The sequence below is a fragment of the Stegodyphus dumicola genome, chromosome 7 (assembly GCF_044657685.1).
Source record: "Stegodyphus dumicola isolate Sdum_Otavi_A_Nest chromosome 7, ASM4465768v1".
NCBI lineage: Eukaryota > Metazoa > Arthropoda > Arachnida > Araneae > Eresidae > Stegodyphus > Stegodyphus dumicola.
Window position 1 is genome coordinate 165,682,752 of NC_140774.1, and position 25,749 is coordinate 165,708,500.

General features: G+C 30.5%; 1 protein-coding gene across 3 annotated transcripts in view; it reads right to left on the reverse strand.

The window, feature by feature from the left end:
* LOC118185378 (multiple inositol polyphosphate phosphatase 1-like) overlaps nucleotides 1-25,749 on the reverse strand; it is a 76,618-nt gene that overhangs the window by 30,177 nt on the left and 20,692 nt on the right. For 2 of the 3 annotated variants that reach the window (XM_035355216.2, XM_035355217.2), the window contains exons 2-4: nucleotides 4,371-4,563; nucleotides 2,179-2,313; nucleotides 1,937-2,047 (exon numbers count right to left, since the gene is read on the reverse strand). In XM_035355216.2, the coding sequence (XP_035211107.1) occupies nucleotides 1,937-2,047; nucleotides 2,179-2,313; nucleotides 4,371-4,563 (439 nt within the window). Of the gene's footprint in view, nucleotides 1-1,936; nucleotides 2,048-2,178; nucleotides 2,314-4,370; nucleotides 4,564-4,932; nucleotides 5,945-25,749 lie in introns of those variants that run through there. The other variant, XM_035355215.2, reaches the window with a different exon arrangement.

Consider the following 25,749-nt stretch of genomic DNA (forward strand, 5'->3'; position numbering starts at 1 on the left):
TATCGAAGATTATTTACTATAGCAAATAATCACGTCAGGATAAATGTTATATAGAAATCTTGGGAGTGTAAGGGATTATAAGAGTACTTTTAGATTATACTGAAAATATACGCACTTCTGCTAAAATCTGAAGTGAATCAGTATGAAGTGACTTTTCACTTTAAAAAGAATGTGATAAGTATACTATTTAAAAGTATAATGACGGATATTAAGAAATTTGTAGAATTTTATGGTATTTAAATATGAATTTGTTAAGTCAAATCTTTTTATATATATTTTTGCTTGAGATATGTAATTTAAACTGAAAATCACGATCATATATTTCTCATGGAAAGTGCATGAGCAATGAAAATAAATAGAATAATACTTTTTGATTATGTTTTTACCATGGTCTTAGCAGTTATGCCATCATGTGTTCTGTTCAACAAGATTTATTTAGTGCAAACAATACTACGAAAAAATATTGAAAAATACCTTGTTTTACTATATTTATTTCCCTTAATTAACTTAAATATTGTTTTTCATTTTCTAATGCTTTCCTTTACGAAAAGAATTTAATGTTTACAATTATTTTCAGCATTCGTACGAATTCTGTGCATAAAATAAACATTTTCTTTAACAAAATACTTAATCGGAAAGTATATACCCGGTATTTCCGGTATATCTACCACATATAAAATGATCATTTTGCTTTAGTTTACATTTTTTCCATTACCAAAATCATGTAGCAGACGCGTTTTCTTTTATTAGTTTTATGTAGGATCAATAATTTTTCTAAATTTTCGAGCAAAATGTGAAATCTTCCGTTACATTAAAATCGCTGTTTATTATGCTTAATTGGATTTATATTACTCATTTTCATAAAATATCAATGAATGCAACTACAGAAATATCGATACTCTTCTGTTATCGGGACCAGATTTAGAAATGTACGAATGTATGCACATGTGTATGCATGTATATGAATATGAATAATGAACCTATACATCCATATATGCATACATTTCTGAATTGGGTCCTGATAACAGAACAGAACCAAAATATTATTACATTTACAATCAGCCAAATTAAGAAATGATATCAAGATCTAATATGTGCACAGTTATGGTTTAATAATTTACTGATGGAAATGATGTTTTAGACAGGAAACTTAGAATAATTTTATGAAAATACATTTTTCATGTGAAATAACATAAGTCAATTAATTTGCCTAAAAATAAAAATTTTAATTCTTTTTAGCATTCATATGCCAGATTTTGTAAATCTTCATTCTAGGAGCTCAGTATGTTACCCCTCTGACTTACCAGGCTGTATATGCCCTAGAATACTTTTTGTAACACCTTTAAAAAAATATATGCATGTCTAAGAAATTTTCTTAATTTTGTCTAGGGAAATTTCCTTAATTCCTTAGATATCTTGAAATACAACTAAGAAATTAGGAAAATATATATTAAAATTAAATATATTGAGATAGATATAACCAGGGGCATTTTGGCATTAAAATAAAGAAAAATACTTCATAGCAGTTATGAGGAATTTAGGGTTTCAGAAAGAAATCCTTTACTGATTGGAGGGTTAAGCAGTATGTATCTCTTCTAGTCATTTATGAGTCATTACGTACATTTCTGCATACCTTAGTAATTTTTGTTAAAACTTTTAATAAAATTTTTAAATACCAGTTTTTATAATTATTATTTAAAAATTTTATTATTGTTTTTCTGCAATTTTAATAGTGTTTTTTGGAAGATGAAAATGATCAAACAAAATAAGTAAAAAATTAAATATTAAATTTATTTTAAATATTAAATTTATTTTGCTTTCAAATTATTTTTTAAATACTTATGCAGGTAGTTAGCTACCAGTCTATAATTCACAGTTCTGAAAAGAAAAAAAAAAAAAAAATTAATATGTAATCTGATTTAATTTTAATGTTTACCTAATTCTTCAGCTTCTTCCTCTCCTGTATCTGTGATTTTATTATCATTTTCAGGCTCCATTTCACTGGTCCAGTTCTTTAACTTTTCTAAATCTTCAGCACATATTTCAACTATTTAAGGAAACAAAACAAAAAAACTTTACTTATTTTCTTTTAATGTATCATATCATGCATTTTAAAGCAAAAGAAAAGGGAAGAAATGTTTTACATAAATAAGAGACTTAAAAATCTAAATTTTTTACCTTTACCAGACAATGATGAGTTAATAATACGATCTCTCAAAGCTGGCAGAATATTGTTGATCTCCACAATATTATCTTTGTCTGGATACCTAGTTGCATGTCTGCTCAGCAGGTAAAATGTTTTAGGTTTGCACTCTGAAAAAATAAATTACATATAATCAGGAGCGTAACTAGAGGGGGGCAAGGGGGGCATCTGTCCCCGGGCGCAGAATCCAAAGGGCGCCAAACTGATGTTACGACATTTTAGAATTAAATGCTTTCCATCCTTGGCAAGCAGTAGGGGGTGCGAAATCTTGTTGTCCCTGGGCGCTGAAAACCCTAGCTACGACTCTGCATATAATAAGTTTTGTAATTCATATTTCATAAGGCAAGAACAAATACTAATTTTGTACTTTGCATAATCATTTGTGTTTGTATCTTTTTTAATCATTATGCATTTGATTGGGCATTTGAGAAAGATGTACTGGGCCCTATACCGTATTAAAGTTTCTTATATACAGTGAAATTAAAATTAAGATATTCTTAAACTGAGTATAATTTTGTATACAAACAAGATGTTTTATTCATGGTAACAAATACCAAATATGAAATCAGAATGTAGTTGAGCCTCAGTTCCCAGGTATGTTGAAAAGGGTTTATACTTATTATAAATATAGTTAAATAAGCTTAATTTATAATTGCATTACTTTATAGTCAGAGACAGAAATGAGATACAGGTTAAAATTTTCGCAAGTAAAGAATTACTATAACATAATTGCATTTTTAAGACATTAAATGGCTTCAATATTTTTGTAGAATAGGAAAAAAAAATGTCATTTATTCTGGCATTTTCTTCTTAATCTTGACTATATACAAATCACCTCTATAAACCTAACTTCTTTATAACAGAAATTTTGTCATTCGCATACTTATTACATCAATAAGTGAAAATCTTCAGGAATTCCTAAGGTAGACAGTTTTATGTCGAAACAATAAGAAAGTTATAAAATGTTCTTTTGTGTATGAAATTAACATGTTTATATCAAGTATTTAAAACTGAAAAGAAAGTAAGTGTTTGCTTCTTATATTAAAAAAGTTTATATTAAAAAATTAAACTTAGAAAAATTTAAAAAGCTCATATTAGCTTAAAAGAATGTTAGCATCTAATTAGCTTAAATGTCCATAATATTACAAAACATAAAAATAAGTACTTACCAGTTAAGTTCTTTAATTAACTATAAAGATTTTGAATTCAAGAATAAAATTCTCTACATTTCTTTGTATAACAAATTGCAAAGAAAAAGAACTCGGAAGAATTATTTTACATATATGAAAAATTTATATAAACATAGCATTTCAAACATGATTAAAGACTGAAAAAGATAACTAAAAAAATTTATTATTAATAAAAACCAAAGGATTTTTTAACAAATTTATGTAATACCAAACTTATACCTAAAACAGCAAAAATATTATGCTACACATGTGCATTAATAAGGTTTAAATTTTAGACTAACTGCCCTCTAGTATATTCATTGAAAGAAATGCTATTAGTGCTTTGTACAATTAAAAACAAAGAAAAGAAAAAGAAGGTGACACATAAAGAACAATTTTTGCATTTGATTTAATAATTTGTAATGTATTATGAAATTCCCAACATGAATATAAAAATAATCGATACTCTTCTGTTATCAGGACCGGATTCAGAAATATTATGTATGTATGCATGTATGAACACATATATCCATTCCTATATGCACACATAAATACATTTCTGAATCTGGTCTTAATAACAGAAGTTCACACATGCATACATATTATGTTTGTATGCATGTATGAACACATATATCCATTCCTATATGCATACATAAATACATTTCTGAATCTGGTCTCAGTAACAGAAGAATATCTAATAATCTATATTTTAAAGTTTATTCAGTTTTCCTCTATGTAATATTTTTTTTTTAATTTTCAAAAAATAAATAACATATGAATTCAGAGAAATGAGTAGCTTCTACACATTATACTGCTATGTAACATTTGGAATATATCACACAGTACCTTATACATTAGATCTCCTAACACAAATGATAAAAAACAATGAATTTTATTTCAGCTCAAATTAATGAAATGCTCTGCAAACGCTTTTCATAAAATATGGCAGTCTGTATACATTTTCTTTTCAGATTAAAAATGAAATGTTTAGTACTCACCTCCAACATCAAATTGATAATTCAAAATATCCCCCAATGCTACGTGATATGCTGTTTTTGTTCCATAATAACGATAAGGGTTTGTATCCATGGAATGACAAGTTTTGCCTCCATCCAGTTTAACACATAAAGCATCATGACTAGATTTTATGCTATCCAAATTCAGAAGTAAAATAACAACAATAACACATACCTATAAAATAGTGAAACAGTAAGCAAAACATCTACACACACACACACACACACACACACACACACACATATATATATATATACATACACACAGATATACATAAAGAGAAAGAGAGAAAGAAAAAGTTAAAATTTAAATACACATAACATCATATAATATTTCCTAAACAGAAATGCATTAAAAATAAATGAAAAACACTAATTCAATAAAAAATTTACTCATTCATTTCTAGCACAAAATCACAGTATGTACCATAAATAAGAATTAATATAAAAAACCAAGATAAAAAGCTGTGAAATTCCATCTTTAATTTTGAATAAACGTATTTTTAAATTTAAAAAAGAAAAAAACGTGTATTTCTATACGTACCAAAATAGCAATTGCTATAAGTCCAGTTCTAGTGCTCTTGTGCATTCTGAAAAACCCTGCAGTGGTGAAAAACCTGTAATATAAACTCCTCGATCTTGAAACCTGAGTATTGTGTTTGACACCATCAACAAGCCTGTCAACGGATACATTATGTTCAGAACCGGAGTGAAATAATAATTGTCTACGACTCCTACGCTTTGCGTGAGTAACTCTCTCGGTTACCAGGGTCATTTTTTTTCTTCTTTTTCATTATCCTGTTTTTTAAATCTAACTGGGTTTGTTAACACAAGAATACATTCGTTGCGCAAAATAAAGTACTACACTTAACACTGAAAGCCTCTTATGACAATCGAATATTTCAAAACTGATTCTTCCTAATCTAACAATCATAATGAATTCCGAATGAACAATCATTTGATTTTATGCCAGATAAGTTCTGCAATGCAAAGAGGAAAAGGTAAAGAATAATAATAATAATAAACTTTTTAATTAGCAGGTAATTTCATTCTTTCTCATCCAGCAAGAAACTCTTTTTCCATTTGTCTACTCAGGAATCGTAGTTCATGTCGAATACTACATATTCTGATAGAAAACCGTCTGCTTTTTTGTATTATGCTGCCAATACGAATTCTCTAAAATCTCGAAATGTTTACCTGTTTTAGTTCCAGGAAAAACACATTTTCTCTCTTTGTTTCGTTTCGATTTTGTCCTTTAAACGTTTGTTATAAAATTTCGACAGCATTTAGATCCTAAAATATGAAGAAGCTATTTTATGACCCTTTTTTCTTCGCTTCTTTTTAGTATAACAGAGATTCTATTTCTTTCGCTATCTTTATCATTTCCGATAAGATATACTGATTTAAGATATACTGATTTCAGCCCTTTCTGCGCAACGAATCTATGCGATACACGATGAGAATAACAGAATTAAATTTCAAAGCTAACAAGAAGCTGAAATCATTAGTAATTATTACTTCCGCAATCAAGTACTTAATCACACGCGAGAGCAATAGGAATACCTTTCAAAGAGCTAAATAAATGGCTATTTATTTCTGCAGTTTATTTTCTTCTCTGCCAGTCATGCTCGTGCAAAATTTCTTATCACGGATATATGATTGCGTCTCGTAACAAAATTCTATTTAATTTAAAGATATAAAACAATGATTAAAAAAAGAAAATCTGAAAAGTTTCAGATTTTAATCTGAAAGTTTCAGATTAAAAGAAATTATTTAATCTGAAAAGTTTCAGATTTTAAATTACGTCCAAAGGGGTGTTTTTTTAACATTTTGTCTGTTACCTTTATTCATTAAATATCACGTTCTTCACACTTAAACCATAAAATTCAATCCAAGAGCAATACCGCAAAATAGTTTTAAATTGAGCATATCTTTAGAATTTCAGATACAGAGTCTCGCGCGCTGGAGATAATGTATTGTTATTATTATTATTATTATTATTTTAAGTACAACATTGCCATTGCTCACTTTTAAATCCTTGAGTTTATTAATCAAAAATTTACAAAATAGGAAATCGATAATAAAACAAATTTCAAATTTCAAGTTTGGTCTTCCACATGCCCATATTCATAGGAGGATTGTGTCATTCAAAATTCGATGGCTCTATGTACCGTTGTTTTATCACAATGCGAGAAATATACATACATTTATGCGGATATTTTCATTATTTAATTTCTTCAAATATAATGCAGGACTCTAACATTTGGTGGTCTAACATAAGGTTTTCAACAGAAGATTCATATTATGGCACCCTCAAGGATTTTTCAGCTTCTGGCCTCTAAAATTAAAATAACTGTTAAATCAACTACTATTTTACCCAAATTGTTAATAAAGCCTCTAATTACCCAATTCGTTTACAAAGCCTCTAACTTCATCTATATCTAACTGGGCTGGATTTCATCCTATCCCCTTCGATAATTTTCCAAACCTGTAATTTTATTCTGTTCTGCTGTTTCCAGTTTAAATAGGTTTCATTCATATCTTTAACTAAATATTCGTTTTTCGCTTCTTCATCAAAGAGTTGCACAGTTCTTTTAATCTAATTTTAATATTTAATATGATGGTGAAGCAGCCTTCAGAAACCTAGTGGGAAAGCAAACTCGATGCAATTGGACTTCTACAATATCAGCAGTGAGAAATTTAGGATGCATTTTATAAAATAATAAATGACAATATATTTAATAAAAAAAACATATAACATGAAACGCACAATTTATAAGATAAATATTTTTAATTTATTTTCACTTTGATAATTGGGAGTAGTATTCCCTTTCAGCAAATAGCTCCAAGATAAATCTATGAATCTATGAATAAATCTATAAATCTGTGAATCTATGAACTTGTCTTAGAATTCAATGACGAGAACTAAACATTTTTATCAGAACGCAAATCAGAATCTAATCACAACAATAAGCTTACAACTACCCCCCCCCCTCGAAAAAAAACATCTTTGTGAAGATGTAGGTGGAGAATTTGAGTTTAAATATGCCGTTAAAATTCGATGAAGGAAAAGACACTTCAGCGAATATTAAGACGAATCACGGCACACGCCTGAATACAAATAAGTTAATGAGCTAGCTTATTTTATGCGCTTTAAGACATTGAATTGATATCCTTAAATGGATGTTTTAAATTACTAAAATTTCGCAGTAATAGTTTTATTTCCTATAAAATTCCGCAGGAATTGATAAATAAGATCTATGGAAAAGCTGTAACAGTTTTCGGGAAGAGGGAAACAAAAGATATGTGTTTTTAAATACATTTACAAAGATAAATTTAAACTCAAAATCCTTTTGGGGTTCTACAATTAATTATATTTAGTGATTGATGTTTTCGAACTTGTCCATTTCTTCAGGAATATCATTGACTTTGCCTGTTGGTGTTGCAAGCGGTGAAAGATTGCTTTTCAAACTAATGTAAAATTAAGACTTATTTATGTACAAGTACGTCACGAGAAAGATTGAACAGCTTGCATTAATAACTGTTAAAAATTATGTATGAGTAGAATTAGACATAAAAGAAATAATTTCACCTTTCTTTCATTTAAAATTTAGAAAAATAAAAATTCAGATGTAAAAAAAAAAAAAAAAAAAAAAAAAAAAAAAAAAAAAAATTATATGTTTCTATGAACTGCAAAAGCAGTTCAAAGGATAAGAATTCTCTCATTTGCTGCAGGCATATATAATCTGAAAATGTGTTAGATAATTACTAGAAAAGTTTTTCTCTTATTTCCTCAATCCGAATGATTTATGCAGTGATCGCTTAGCTTTTCAACACTATATAGATAATAAGTCTCACAGAAGTGACAGGGGTATTTAGGATTTCTGTAAGTAATGTTAAAACTTTTAAATGCACTAAACTCAAATTATAAAATGTGACTTTCATTGAAGTAAGGCTTAGTTTATCTTGTTTTTACAGTAAACACTTCTTTTCAAGGAAAAACATTTAGCTCAAAAATTGATATTTTGTCTCTAAATTTGGAAAGTCACGCCATAAAAGTCATTGGTTTGACCTGTTTGTTTGTGGCAAAATACATGAGGCTATCTGCCTAAAGAGAGAGAGAGAGATGCCTTCGTGGAGGACTTTCTAAGGGAACCTAATCTATGTTACGCGTGGGGGAAAACAACATAAACGCCCATGTAGGCAACCCTTTCATCGGCATTTTACACCAAATCGAATTACTAATGTTTAGCGTCTTTATTGCTCGGCCCATGGTCAGCATAAAAATTTCCGAAAACTACTCAGACTGAAAATTAACATTAAAAGTGTTGGAAAATTCATTGACATGCATTCATAGCAAAAAGCAAACATCTTTTTAATATGAAGAGCGTACTCTTCTAAAATTTATAAAAAACACTATGGCATCATAAATGCGTAAATTCGTGAAGCAAGATAATATTTTAAAACTTGTGTTGAAAATTTTTTAAGTAAAAAAATAAAACCTACAGCATTAAATATGAATGTTAATGTTTATTTTTGCCAAATAAGTAAATATTTAAACGTTTAGGAAATATATGTATTTTAATTGTTGCATTGGTAAGTAAGGAGAAATTTTTGGACTCGGCATGTACTTGCGAAATGCATTGGGAAAAGCAAAGCTTAGTAATCATTTTAGTAACTGACTAAAAACCAAATGTCAGAGAAAAAAATGGTTTGAAAATTCACTAAAAATACAACAATGTATAAATTATCTTGTATAAAATGTACGATTTTTTTTTTTTTAAATTTTTTTTAATTTTTATTTTTTGACTGGGATGCAATTAGAACTTTCCAAATATGTGATAAAATACTCAATTCAATCTTTAAGATTTTTCTGGAAAATAGTGTAAAGAGTTCTGCGAATTAATAAAAAACTGTTTGAAACTAAGCAGGGAAAATGAAAATTTTTTTCAAGTATTCGCATGATAAGTAATAAAAAGATTAAAGCATGGCGCTTGTCCAGAAATGTAATGCAAAATAACTGACTTTATAGTTAACTGGATATTTGAATCGAATACGTTAAAGAAAGAGTGTTTGCTTTAAAGGAAAACATTTTCCAAAACAATGATTCTCATTCTTTTACTAATTTAAATCAAAACATGATAAAAATTATGAAATTAAAGATATGTTTTTTATGAAATAGAAATAAATGGGTACAAAATATTTAAGTCTATCATAATTCAAATCATTGATGGTTAATAACTTACAGAAAATGGTTCAAAGTCTATATGACGTGGGTTAAATCTATGGTACCTACATGCGCAAAATCAATCTATAATGCCAATATAAATTACATTTCTTTTAAAAGTTTCCGGCTTAAAGTATCAGTGTTGCCGAAGCTGAATTTTTCAATTAAATTAATAAATATAACTATTAGGTAGATTTTGTTATAGGTCGTAGATTTTGTTATGGGTCCTTAGAAAGCAGTGTAAAAAAAAATAAGGCGTTATAGTAGGCCCCCAAGGCGGTATAGTGGTTAGGGTAGTCTGACTGTGATACCGAAGGACCCGGGTTCGAATCCCGAAGAAAGTAGAAATGTAATTTTCTGTCTCTTCATAGGAGGAAGGGACAGACAATTAGGATAGGATTGTCCCTTCATAGGAGGAAAGTGGCCCACTTATTAGGTGCCTCCATAATAAAGAGACCACCGCATCTGGCCTTAGGAGTAGCCGATGTCGATATAGCAAAGTGTCCGCCACTGAAAAAAAAAAAAAAAAAAAAAAAGAAAGAAAAAAGTAATGGACTTGAAAAATCGGGATGTTTGCAGTGATAGTAGTGTAAAAAGAGGTAACTGATTGTAAATGTCAGATAAGTTATATATAAAGAATTCTGAAAAGTCTTTCTTTCTCGTCTCCCTTCTTTGTGAAACGTGATGATATAACAGTTATCTGGAAGTAAACTCGACGTACGCCGAAATTATTTTAAGCTCTGTTCTCGAATATTTAATTGCGATGTAGAAAATGAAGCATTAAAGATTAAAGGCGTATATTCATGAACTTATTTCAAAACGTACTGAAATTTAAAAAAAAAAAAAAAAACAGTCATTTATTTTCTATTTTAATTGTAATCCTTCTAAGTTATCGGAATTTGCAATGAGCATATGTGAGACATGAAATGCACTCTGAAGTGAAAATAGCTAATATTTCAGAACTTGAAAAAAATCAGATTTTACCTGAAAAACGATATAGTGTGAAAATGAGGAAAAGCGTAAAATTATCCATGTAAAATGCCTCGTTTGTAATGTTTGAAAGTGTTTGTTTTTAAAAGAATATGGTTAGAAGTTTCCAGATTATTAATAAAACAGTAAATAATTACAAAGAAGAAATAAATGTATTAAGGGGAATGAAAAAGTACATAATTTTATTTTTAAATCTCAAACGGTTTTCAAATTTTAATTTTCGTCCAAAAGGGCTCAGTTTCATATCGTCTAGATGTGGATTATAAATAGATATAGTCCAGTTGGGACAGCGAAGCATTTTACAAGATATATATTTAGATTAACGTGGAAGGTGTTATACAGGGTGTATCAGTATAGCGGTGACAAACTTTCAGCAGAGATAGAGTAAGACGATGGGAAATCACATAGCAATGCATGGACGGAAACGTTTTCCTGGCGCGGTAGTAACGACACAAAAATCAACAAAGAAAGGACACGAACTGAGTGAGAAAACTTGTTTATTATTTAGTGTAAAGCAAAAACAAAGAAAAAACAACATAAATAGAAAACGATCGTCATCAAAGAAGGTGTTTAAAATTACGGCCTGGACCGTGATGCAGGAACCGTGTGTCCTACATCCTCCATATATGCGATTTTCCATGCGTGATGCAGATCTTCCATGCGTCCGAGAAGTGAGACATGCATCTCTGTCTGGGATCGTAATTTCAAACACCTTCTTTAATGACGATCGTTGTTTGCTTTTGTTCTTATTTGTTGGTTTCTGCTGTACTAACCATAATAAAACACGTTTTGTCTCACTGTTTGTGTCCTGCCTTTTTTGCGTTTTGTGTTGTCACTACAGCGCCAGGAAATCGCTTCCGACAATGCATTGCTATATGATTTCCCTTCATCTAGGTGTACTCGATCTCTCCTGAAAGTTTGTCACCGCTCTACTGAAACACCCTGTATAACACCTTCCACGTTAGTCTAAATATATATCTTGTAAAATGCTTCGCTGTCCCAACTGGACTATATCTATTTATAATCCACATCTAGACGATATGAAACTGAGCCCTTTTGGACGAAAATTAAAATTTGAAAACCGTTTGAGATTTAAAAATAAAATTATGTACTTTTTCATTCCCCTTAATACATTTATTTCTTCTTTGTAATTATTTACTGTTTTATTAATAATTTAAATAGTAAAAAGATTAGTAACGTGATTGCAATGCAATTCTACAAAAATATTTAACGATTTAAATTAAATAATATAAAAATATTTAGTGTTATATCACGAATTAAATGCATTAAATTGTATTGTCTGCATAAAATTCCTTCGTATATATTTTTAATAAATTTTTTCTTCTTCCTCGTATATAACTGATTAATAAAATTTCTGCTCTTATAATTAATAAACATATTTTTCCCATTTTACATATCAGAAACCAGTTTTTTCAAATTTTCATTGATTTCACATCATTGTCTGTATGAAATTTATTCATCTTACTCACATTTATAACTAATAAACACATTTTTCATAATTGACGCATCAGAAGATACAGTCGTTTTGTCGCTTTTCATCAATTTTACGACTTGATGGAAATGTGACGTTTCTAATACAAACATTCCATCCCACCAAATTACAAACAGGCACCAGTCTAACTTTAGTTTTCAATTTTTCGAAGATACTTTCTTGAGCATAAACGCTTTTTTTTTACACCGTAATAATATAAAAATAAATGTGACTTCATTTCTTCTCTGAACTGACCGTTAAAGTTTCAACTGTGCACTTATCCGACATAAAATATTCGATTTTTGTCAGCAACAACAACAAATTCAACGAAAGTCCTTTCATTTGACGAAATGAATGATTACTTTAACATTGCATGTCATATTCCATACTATCATATGTCAGCTGTGTGAAATTAAATGCCGTTTACAATACACGATCAAATTTAACCGGGTAATATGATTTCTTGTTTCTAAACACAAGATTTTTAACTACTGCCTCACTGGCAGCACACACCGTGTGCTTAATTTTTGATTTAGTCCATCACTTTTGAATAAAATCTTCAAATATAGTTAAACAGGACTGGTCCTAATATGGCTATTCTACCACCAGTGCTATGTATTCAAATATAGTTAAACATGACTCATGCTAATATGCCTACTCTGACAATAATATGACAATGTCAAGATTTTAATTAGGAGGCACAACAGTGAGCACAGCAGATTTACACTTGTAGGTTAGCAAGTGAACTTCCTTATTTATTGTATGTCTTGATTTAAAATCAATCAGATTAAAACTAAAAAATTCTTAAAAACTGCATCTATTGGTTTTAAATATTTAGTTTGTTAATTACTAATAGACAGACTAAATATGAAAGAACACTGTTTTACGTTTCTCCGAATGTTAACTGACTCGAATGAAAAGTGAAACAACGCCAAATTGCGCTTCGAGATTAATTACCTTTTTAGGCTAGCAATCAATTTAATTAAGTTCATTGAACAACGTGACGAAGTGATGAAAAATTATGTTAACGGATAAAATACTACTTAAATTAAGAACTTTAAGGCCACTAGCTAATGAACAGTACGTCTTTTAGTTCAAAAAAGATATCAGTTTTCCTGCAGTGTATTTGTGTATTGAGAATACGGCAAAGCACACTAGGGATATCTGCCTAAGGGGAGGGATGCCTTTGTGGAGAACTTTCTAAAGGAAACTTACACATGGGGAAAACCAGGAAAACGCCCATGCAGCCAGCCCGTTCGCGGGATTTGAACCTCGAACCGAACTATCAGTGTTCAGCAATTTTACCGCTCGGCCACTGGTGTGCAGTTTTCCTGCAGTATTTTGACTTAGATCTGCAAAAATTATACGAAAAGCTTCTTTTATTGGTGAACTGGATTTTTCTTAAAGCTTCTCACATTCACAAAGATTTATTTTATTTATTTAATGATTTAATTCCAATTCGGTCTTCCCTAAGTCCTTTAAAATTCTATTAACTTAAATTTTCAACTTTCGTTACTATGTCTGCAGATAGATGACGCTACCTTCCCGTTGGCTTTACTCCTTTTGGGAATAAATAGTACTGTGGCTTTTTGTTCGTTCAAAATTTCTTTGCTCCTGATACAAAGTGACCTGTATCTGTTTGCCTTCAAAATCGATAGAATCTTCACTAAAGTCGGCCAAAGTTGTTACTTTGCCTAATTTTTTTATGTTTATTTTTGCTACTTTTCTTATTAAGCTTACATTAAACATTTTTTAATACATTAAACAATTTTTTCTGTTTCTGAAAAATATAGTAAAATAACTATCTTCTTTAAAACATATGAAAAAAAATTACCTTAAATTGATTAATTTTAATAAAATCTTCTACATTTATCATTTTCCTGAGCGTGCGTTTCAAGCTGCTATGCTTATATGCTCTTCTTGATTCTTTTTCTTTAGAAGTAAGGGTGAAAAATGTGTTTCGTACTTTGCAAAGTTGAGTCTCATTTACCTGTTATGTATGATTCTTATGATATATTAAATGTCATAATTCCTCGAAGAGCTGTATTGCTTAAGTATGAAGTTTATTAAAATAATGGCAGTTTGAAATTCTTGTCTTTTAGATTAAGTTATACTAAAATATTTTGGAAAATTTTAAATAAGTACGATGTTGGATCATTATATGGTATTCGTGTCAAAATTATCTGTTTAAGCGCAATGTTCGTGCATAATTCTACTTGCTTAGAAGGTATTTTTTCCTTCCTTTGTGGAATGCCCTCCCGAGGACTCGAACTTGGGCTTCTCGAATACGTGCCGAGTGTGCTACTATTACACCACGAAGCCATACAGATAGGAGGGAGAAAGTATCTTATATGCTAATGTAATACTTATTGATGAGCATAAACTCCAAGAAATGTAGCAACTCAGGTTTTAATCAAATCTGTCAATATAAAAGTTATATCTTTAAGTTTAAATAAGAAAAAATATGTTAAAAAAGTTTTTGAGAATCACAAAAAATATTCATGACGATGTATGATTTGCAGCTAGAAAATTTTTTAAGGCCACAAAGTATGTATGTAAGTAATTTTAGAGAAATAATATGAGAGATTGTAGTATTTTTTGTATAATGTAACATGAAATACTTGAAAAAGACGAAGCTGTGCCTGCAGAATAGGATAATAGGAGCAAGTCTGTTTAATATTGAAGTAAATGGCTATCTCATTAAATTGGTGATATATCGCTAAACTGGCGAGGATTTTGGCGACCAATTTTCGTCGCCGAATTTGGCCGGAATTTGCCTAAAGTCCTTGAACTTGACGACCATTTGGCGACATTTTCTTCCTATCACTGTATAATTATAAATGATACTGTAACTGAATAACTGTAACCGTATCTGGTAGTTATATGGAACTTTCATTGCATATGCCTTCCAGTAATTTGCAGAAATGAAAGATATTAGAGATTTCTCGGCGGACGGAGTAAAACTATATAAGCCAGGGGAGATATCAATTCTCAGTTGTTGTTAGTTCACAGCTGAATTCGGAGTACTGAGATCTCAGTGTGGGCTTTGCTCTTTAGAAGCTCTTGCACTGCGTTGTGTTTAACGTTCTTAGTAATTTGAAGTGTAACTTCTATTTGTGCCCTGTGATACTGAAAAGAACTGTACGCCTAATTTTGTGGAAAGTTCAAGAACTGTCAGGTGTTTCTTTTGGTAAAATAGATTTTATCATGCTATCATCAGTTCTGTGTGCCCTCAATCCATTATGGTCCCCTACGCGTGCAAAAATATGATTTATTTAAAGATTTGCAAAAACGGGATTACGAATCTTTCCTATAATATATATCTATAATTTAATCATGCCTTTTACATGGAAGCTTAAACTATAACCTTAAGAACGTAGATTTGTATTGGGCACTTTTATGCAATTTTCACAAAGATTAATCCTCGCTAACGCTTTTTCCCTATCCTTTTAATTTCTGGGTTTGTACTTCTGCCTTTTCTATGTTTAGCACTTTTTGGGTAATAATAGAATACTGCAGCTAAGTAAAGTGACCGTTAAAATTAATGGCCAATCACCATCAAATCGCTCTTTTTTATTGTATTTTCTACAGAACTGTTCCTAATTTCTGTATATCTATTTGTTTCGAGCATCTGAAAATAGAGGAAAGATTGAATAAAATTAAATACATAGAGCACTGAAATTAATACGCATGTTTTGTTCAATTTATTCAGTTTTTCAGACCAGTGCCAGCATGTCTGAGCAATTAATCAAATGTTCTAAAATTTCCTGCTTGCATTTTGGGGTTGGCCTTCAGGAAAACAAAAGTATTTGAATGCACCGATGTTTGTTCTGTACACGTATAGTCAGTTTTCTTAAAAATGATTTTCCTAAATTTCTCTTTTGAAAGGTGACAAACTTGAAAGCAGATTTAGTATCAATTCTCATTTCGTAGGAAGGTTTTATGATACGATTTGAAAAGAAGGGCAGTTTATTTAATTTTCTTTACTTATGATAAAGTGCCCATGAAAAGTGACTCTATTGGCTTATTTTAACTCTAAAAGCAGTATAATTTTATGAAAACAACTTTTGCATAGTGGGTGGAGTGGGTTGTATAAGTAATGAAATAGAACTTTTGATATAACCTGCACCAAACCAAATTTCCATTTAGTAAAATATCCATTATGCTTTAATTAGTTAAATATAAAGTTATTTGACTTTAAATGCAAATTTGGCAAAGTAAATTATAATACGAGTCTTATCATACTTAGTCAATAATACTGTGAGTGAAGTGGGTTGTATAAGTAATGAAATAGAACTTTTGATATAACCTGCAACGAACCAAATTTCCATTTAGTAAAATATCCATTATGCTTTAATTAGTTAAATATAAAGTTATTTAACTTTAAATGCAAATTTGGCAAAGTAAATAATAATACGAGTCTTATCATATTTAGTCAATAATACTGTGAGTGAAGTGGGTTGTATAAGTAATGAAATAGAACTTTTGATATAACCTGCAACGAACCAAATTTCCATTTAGTAAAATATCCATTATGCTTTAATTAGTTAAATATAAAGTTATTTAACTTTGAATGCAAATTTGGCAAAGTAAATAATAATATTAGTCTTATCATACTTAATCAATAATACTGTCTTAGAACACAGTATTCATTGTTCTGAAGAGTCGCCTTCTCATTTTAACCACTTCTGGCAAAATAAAATACACATTTGAAATCAGTTATATCTCAAGACTGGAACCTGGTCCACACCCAGATATTTTCTTCAGAACAGTGGAATTAATTTCATAATGGATTCGTCATCATAAAGGTAGAATGAGATAGAATATCTAAGGGTCTCCATGCGAGGATATGTTTTCCATAACTTTACTTACTCCACTAGCATAATTCTAAAGCCCTTTCTACTGTACCAAAGAAAATAAATTAAGTATTAACTATACCAGACTAGGAAAAAAGAATAGGAATTCTTATTTGAAGTTTACCTGGCATGGAATTGTCTACAGCCAAGATGCCATGACAATGTGATTAACAGTTTTAATTTCGAGAAATTAAATAGAGAAGTACTGTTTTATCGAGCAATTACACTTGAATTTATTCATTTTTACTTACGCCTGTTACATTAGTGGTCCTAATCCACTGTCATTTACCTTTCATTTCTCCAATAAATTCCCAGTATTGTTTTTGATAGGTGTTGCGCAGATTTGCAGTAAATATACGAAAAATATTTAATGTGAAACATCTTGCAGGTTTTCTCTCAAGTTTTGGGCCTCTGCAATTGTGGGCATCGCGGGACCCATATCCCGGCTTTGTTCGAATCTAATTGTTGTTATGAGACTTTGCAGTAGATAACCATTAACATATTGAGGATCCGAGCGATGTTTTCACATTACGAAGATCAAGTTTTAGCATATGTTTAGCGATTAAAAGTAGGTTGTGTAGAAGGAAATCTGAGATCATCTTTGTGAAGTGTTTAAAAAGTTAAAGTTTTCTGTATTCGCCAGGAGTGTTAGTTGTTCAGCAATATCAATCAATCCTTCAGAAAAAGGGTTCTAAGTACATTTGCTTAAATGTGAGTGGCGCAAGACTATGAAATGCAATTATGCACTTCAACTAAACTGACCGTGTATTAAGTGACCCAAAATGCCGGTAACGTTCAAGAGAGGATAAACTAAGCACAAACTCTTTTCTCTGACGTCATTACCGTCAACCACTGATACATAGAAGCTTTCTTAGGACACAGAATCTTGTTACAAATATGACGGCATGATAATTAAAAATTACTTGGGTTGTTAGTGGATGAAGTTCACTCCCTGATAAATTTAAAACATTAATTATTAAATTTCCTGAATATTTATTCAATTCTGTCAAATTTAACGATGTACTCTGGACACAACTTTTTACATTTGAGTTTCTCTTTAGGGTGTGAAATGTTCAAGAGTTTTACAAAGAATACAAAAAATAGCTTAAAATAATACCTTTCTTTATTAAATATCATGTTCCTCGCACTTAAACCATAAGATCCAGTGCAACAGCAATATCGCAAAATAGTTTTAAAATGAGCATATCTTTAGAATTTCCGATACAGAGACTCACGCGCTGGAGATAAAAATGTTTTTTCTGCACAATGTTGCCATTGCTCGCTTTGAAATCCTTGAGTTTGTTAATCAAAAATTCGTCAAAGTTTTAAAAAATAGGAAATCGATCATAAAACAAATTTCAAATTTCAAATTTGGTCTTCCACATGCTCATATTCGTTGGAGGATTACGTTATTCAAAATTCGATGACTCTAGGTACCGTTATTTTATGACAATGTGAGAAATATACATACATTTACGCAGATTTTCATTATTTAATTTCTTCAAATATAATGCAGGACTCTAACATTTTATGGCAACAGTTTGAAAAGTGAACCGACATTTATCCGTCCGACGCAAAATGCCAAAACGAAACTAATAGTCCTTCGGGATTCAAATCCCTTTGGACTAAAAACTTTCCGCTTTCAGTATAGCATTTCCTTGTTTTTTAACAAACTTTCCAATGTACTCTGGACACAAATTCTTACATTCGAGTCTCTATTTAGAGTGTGAAATGTTAAAGAATTTTACAAAGAATAGCTTAAAATATATAAAAAAAGAAAACTTTCCGCCTTCAGTATAGCTTTTCTTTGCTTTTTAACGAACTTTCAAACCCACTTCTTTCTTCCAGACGTTCTGACTTCACTCTTTCTGCCAGTACGTCTACAAACTGCGTAGGTAAATAGGTATAATGACACAATATTTAAAGATACACCCTTATTTGTTTATATTTAATTGAAAGCTAATAAGCTAATGCATTTTCCAGGAATAAGCAATACGTTCAAAATTTATGAAAATATTTCCTTTCCTTGAAATTTAATGCTACAATGAAACTTGATATTAGTTCTTAAATTTCGTTTTAACTGCAATTACCTTGATCAGTATTTCTCATGCGCAAAAAGCTTCTCCAAGTGTACACGTAAATTGTATTTAAATTCATGCATAGTTAAATTTTAGAGCGAAATAAAATTTCGCATAACAAGTACTGCATTAAAAAACTTAGGTCATTTACTAAGTCTTTTTAAACATGAGTGACTCAAAACTAGGAAAAAAAGAATTTGCCTTCGATTGGAGGTTTTAAAACAAACTGCATCAATTTTGTCGGCGGTCAGCCATAAATTCTCTCTTTGCCAGAAATCGTCCTCGAAAGTTATAGAATTTTATTTAAAATCTAAGCCCAATCTAAAGCTGCGTATTTGCTTATTTTTAATTTTACACTGATGTATGTTCCTTCCAGTTAAACTGAGTGAGTGGATTTTATTTTCATATCGTTTTCTTCTGATACGGTTAACGTAGTTGACCAATACAGTTTTAGCAAGAATGCAGAAGGTATACCCAATGTGAATTAACGAAAATTTTTTTTAGGACGCCAGTAAATGATGGTAAAAAAGTAAAAGCCGGTCACGAAAAAAATACATAGAGAAGTTATTATCATTTATTAATTGTTATAATTTGTTAGTTTGAATGAACTATTTAAATATGAAATAACTTTCATTAATTGTTCCACAGCTTTAGAAGATTATTCGGATGGTTATGGTTTTTAAGATATTAAAATTAAAGAACCACTATAGCGAATATAAAAAGTATGGCAACACTTAACACTCAATTAGGAATTCTAAATATATGCTGTTTTTAAATTTTTGGTGAATTTGCTGTTCATAAGGGCGAAGAAAGTGATGTTTAATACTAAAGGTTAAAAGACAAAAAAGTTTTGTTAGCAGAAGTGAGTTTGAGAACAAACTGGTAAACTATGATCTCAACATGAGCATACAAAACCTTAATATATCTTCCTGTGCTATGTTAAAATCCGAATCCTTTCAGATTCTCCACATTTTCCCCCATTTTTTTTATTATCTAATTTATTAGCTTAATGTTCATTGTTATTATTCGAATGCTGTTATTAATCATTAATTTATAATAATCGATATCCCTCTTTTTCATTAAATGTGAAAGAATTAATTAACAGCAGTTCTTGCAACTTGTATATTTTTGTATCGTAGGTTTAATTTTAATTTAAGAAGGTTATGTGGGAAAACTATCAAGAAAATACTCTCTTTTCAGGAAAGTGTTGCAGAAATGATAGTACATCTTAGTTTGTACTTTTGCCAGTGATAAAAATGCATACTGAGATGAAAAAGGAAAAAAAAAAAAAAAAAAATCTGAAATGTTTTAGATTTTAAATTACCTCCAAAGGGCTTTTTTTTTAACGTTTTGTGAGTTACCTTTATTTATTAAATATCATGTTCTTTACACTTAAACCATAAAATTCAGTTCAATAGCAATGCCGTAAAATAGTTTTAAAACGAGCATATCTTTAGAATTTCCGATACAGAGACTCACGCGCTGGAGATGAAAATGTTTTTTCTGCACAACGTTGCCATTGCTCGCTTTGAAATCCTTGAGTTTGTTAATCAAAAATTCGTCAAAGTTTTAAAAAATAGGAAATCGATCATAAAACAAATTTCAAATTTCAAATTTGGTCTTCCACATGCTCATATTCGTTGGAGGATTACGTTATTCAAAATTCGATGACTCTATGTACCGTTGTTTTATCACAATACGATAAATATACATACATTTATGCAGATTTTTCATTATTTAATTTCTTCAAATATAATGCAGGACTCTAACATTTTGTGGCAACAGTTTGAAAAGTGAACCGACATTTATGAGTCCGACGCAAAATGCCAAAACGAAACTAATAGTCCTTCGGGATTCAAATCCCTTTGGACTAAAAAAAAAAAAAAAAAAATGTAAAATATAATATCCATTTCATTGCTTTAAGCTCCATGAAAACTTAAATTGACAGCATTTTTTGAAAATATATTTAAATGTATTTTATTTCAGAAGAGGGAAAAAAAATATCAAAAGACAAATGAGACGAAAAAAAAAAAAAAAAAAAATCATCAGCTTTTGAAAACAAGCAATATCAGTTACGGAAAAACATAGCAAAAATTATGTTTTAATGTTAGAGAAAATGACATGTATTATTTATATGGTAGAACCCCTATTTAATCATTGTCTGTGTTCTAAAATTTAGGGAAAGTGACTCCAGAAAGGCATTTTTTCTCTTATCTAACACATTTTTGCAAGTGACTGACAAATATTTATTATAGCACAAAATCATTTTAAAATTTAATAACTTTAAGGATTGAAAATTAAACGCTGAGGCAGACAATAGAAAAAAATGAAATAAATGCATGTGGCTGTTTGCTCATTCAATCTACTGTAATAGTGATAGAGTCTTTTGTGTCCATTAACATGAGCGATTAAATTCTTAAGTTTTTAAACAAAATAGTAGTTTAAAATGCAGTGATATTTATCAAAAAATTTAAAGTTGAATAAAGTTATGATTTTAAAAGAAGTTTGCTGGGTAAACCGATTTTGGCGCATCATTTATTGATCGCTTACTTGTGCTTAAAACTAAACTATAAAGCAAGTTAAATGGTACTTCTGGCTGCGCTTTTGTTGTATATATAAATCTATTTTCGAGTCGTTTTACTTAAGTCTCGGAAGTCAGGAAAAAAGGCGTTTTCGTTATAAATATGTATTTGTGATAGAGTAGCAGAACGTTATCATTATTCATAGACAACCTTATTCTAGCACCAAATGGCAAAGCCCTCTTTAACAGACGAGTAAAGAGCGAAGGAACAGAATAAAAGAATTCGAGTTCGATCTTTAGACCAATTAAGTTTATTTTTCAGTGCAAAAAATGGATTTTATGCTTTAATAACTAAGTAGGAAACTAAATATGGACCAGTTTATTTTTCTTCTTCGGTAAGTTTATCATACTCGAAAGATATATTTTGTTCTCGATTACTGTGTAGATTGCCATTCTAAAAAATAAAATCTATAGACGCGATCAAGCCTCCGAAACTGACGGATAAGAAGATAAGAATGAATCTATCAGAATTAGCCCTTGGCAAATGCTCCCTAGTTTATTATAATTGGAAGGGAAATGCGCCAAAGTAAAAATTAAAATTAAATCAAAAGATAACCTCCGAATGGTAGGGATCTAAAATAGATCGTCTTCGAAATTGATAAAATTTTATTCAACATTTACTCTAATCCAGCGGTCGTCAACCCTTAGAACTTCACGGACCACTACATATATAATTTTACATTTGGCGGATCACTAATATGAATTTAAAAAAAGGTAAATACATTTATACAATAATAATCAGCAAACTACACATATTTCGTTCACATTGAAAAATCACATGAAAAGTACAAAAATCTCACCTTCTTGTACAGAAAGCTTCACATTTCCGCATCACTGAAAAGGAACTTCACGAAAAGCAAGAACAAACCGGAAAACGCAAAGCAATATCGATAAACTGACAGTGTTATGCCGCCAGTTTTTAATTATTGTAAACATAATAATCATCGCTTACTCAGCAATGGTGACATCGATCAGCAGTTAGACAAAAAAAAAAAAAAAAAAAAAAAACTTCCAGTGATGCAATTATAAAGCAGAATGCACGAAGATGCTTACTGACACGGAGAAAAACTGTGTTATTAACGACCACAACAGCATATGTTTGTAATTCAAAAGGAAAGAGAATTCCAGTTCACGCTATTATTAAAAACAGGAGCATATCCATGGATGCCAACTCTCACTTTCAAACGTCGCTAGATGCACCTGCAAAAGTGGCTAAAAAGTCGCTAAATTCAGAAGAAATTTTGTTAAAAGTAGAAGCTAAAATTTAAAAAAAGGTATAATCCATATCCCATAATAGGTTTTGTTACTCATGAAGTTTAAACTGAATCTTCATAAAAATATAAATAAAGTCCAAAATTTTCTGCAGACCATCAAAAAGTTTTCACGGACCACCAATGGTCCGTGGACCACCGGTTAGCGACAGGTGCTCTAATCAGTTCTGGCTTAAATTTAGTAAGACTATTAGTTTGTTTTTGGTACTTCCTCGTAGAATCTTTCAACATCAAGTGACCCAGCTAAAAAATGCTGAAATATCTAAGTAGTTTCTTAAAAATAACTTAACTTTAATTTGATTCAAATATTACTGCTTACCTAAAAAGGGAAAAGAACTTAAACTAAGAGTTTTAAACTGAAAAAAGTGACAGTATCATGGTCTAAGAATAAAATTATTAAAATATGGAATTAAAAATGTAAAGAATGCTTTTTAAGTATTGGAGTAATAAACAATACTTAAAAAGAATTCTTTACGGAGGTAAGCTGCGTTATGGGTATAAACTTTGAAAAGTCACCGTAAAGCAGTTTATTGAATAAAAACATTTTATTTCAGTTACTACATTATTTACGTTAGTTTAGTGCAGTGGCTACCAACATGCTTTACAGCTTTACACAAGAGACAATTATGGTTACTTCTTAACTTCAGGGCATAGCTTTAGGAAACGCCTACATGCCTTTAGGGCTGTGAATGGATACAATAGTCGAGATGTGAAGCAAATTTTTTTTCTAACTACGAGAAATTTTCTAATGACATACATATATTAGCATGCTCTGATGGTCTGAATCAGCTGTTGGAATAGGTTTTGATTACCTTGTTCTCCTATGAATATCTGAAGTATAATCGAAATTTTGCCTTTTGAAGTAAAATCTCGCTTTAACCCTTTGACCACGAATTTAAAAAAAAATTACCCTTTTTCTATCCAAGTGAACAAAATATGTCATAAATAAGGTAAATTTAGCGTTTGGGATTTTTTTGACAAACGGTTTTCAAGCCAAAGGCTGGGACAGAGTTAATGGTGGGATACATATGGTTGCGATCGACTTGCTATAAGTACACCTATTGTTATGGAAAACTTTATTATATGAAATAGATTTACATCATACGGTACAGGGTAAAGCATTCTTTGCATAACCCAACATTACACATTGGGCAACTCATATTTGTTCTTTTCTCTGTCTTCATTTCATGTGCAATGAGAACAGCGGCGTCTTGATTTTCCAACTATTTTGGAAGATGCTCCCAACATTCAGGACATTCTAAGTGCTTTTTTTAATCCAGCAGTAATTTTTAAACTTTTAGTGGGAGGTATATACCCCGTTAGTAGTTAAAGGGTTAAAGTGGTCTGTCAAACAATGTCTGCTTATTTTTTTAACATGGGCAAGTAAGCATAGAATCTGCTAATAGAAAATGGCAACAAATTGCTAGGAAACTCTTCTGCATCATAGTGTAGGGTTTATATTTATTTTAACTAACATTTATTTTAAGTTTAAACTATCTTTCCTGTCAAGCCTTACTTTTCCCTGGAACTGCCAATGCCAGAGTATGTAAATTTTAGCAGAACGCGCAAGGATTCAAATTATCAGCGGAAGTATTCTGAGTTAAATAGAAAGGAAACGAGTTCGAGGTGTGCTGTTCTTACTTCACGAGCGCGGAGGTAGTTAGCCAGAAATTGAAGAACCCCGCGTTTCGGCCTGTGTGCTTGCCTTGGAGAATTGTTAATCGTTCAACGTGATATTCAAAGTTTGCTGAATTAGCAGCGGTATTGTAAAACGTGGTGAGGTTAGTTACTTTTAGAGAGCCTCGTAGTTAGAGTCTTGTTATTATTTCTTTTTCAGGTTCTTATTTTTATTTTACCGCCGGGTCGGCGTAGTGTGTGAGCGTCAAGAGCACGCAATTGTAATTTATTAAGTTGAATAAAAAGGGACTTAAACCCTTAGCAAGACTCTGTCTATTTTCTAGTTTCAACAGTCACCTCTTGGTTGCGTGCAAGTTGGAGGCGCGCAACTCTACAATAGAACAGATCTTGAAGAAGAGCAAGCAGTTTAAAAATAATATTTCATATTAATATTTATGAAAACAGAATTTTTTGACATCCAAACTTAGTTTGGAATAAGTATCAACAGATAGCACTACCCTTTTACAGATTGCCGGATTAATGTCGATTTTAATTCTTTGAAATGATGATACATACGTATTATTACCTGTCGCGCTTTTAACATTGATATTTAAATTATCTAATAAATGTCTGCTTCCATATTCTAAACACACAATCAACATTTGCTGTCTGATTGTAACCCCGTGCTCAGTGTTCTATTAATTCCAGTTTTTTCTAGTATGTTTTCTCAGTGGAGTTTGTTGGGCATCGCAGAATAACAAAATGGAAACTCTCTGGCTGTCCTTCTCAGAATCAGAGAATACTACTGAAGAGTTAATTTTTCTAATTTCTACCCAAAGAAATTATACATCTCTAAAAAAATTGTGTTGTAGGAGCGCAATATTGAAAAGTGCACATAGACGGTAAGAATGGTAATAGGAAAATGGATTGAAAGTAGAAAAACACATTTACACAAATATTAAAAATTTTTACCGTTACATTGTTGGTGCAAGGAGTTAACATTAATCAAATTTAGTAAGAAGGATTGGATATGATAGATAAAACTGTCATAAACTGCAAAAATTACCTTCGAAAAGTTTATAAAATTTTTTGAAGACGATAGGCAGAGATGCCTCATATTTATTTATGCTCTTTGTCTCATTTTTTCTTTAAACAAGTCAGTGTATTATTTTTTTCTTAAATCAAAGGAAAATGCCGAATGTTCGGAATAATATACAGTGCTAAATTCTATTTAGAAGACTGTAAATAT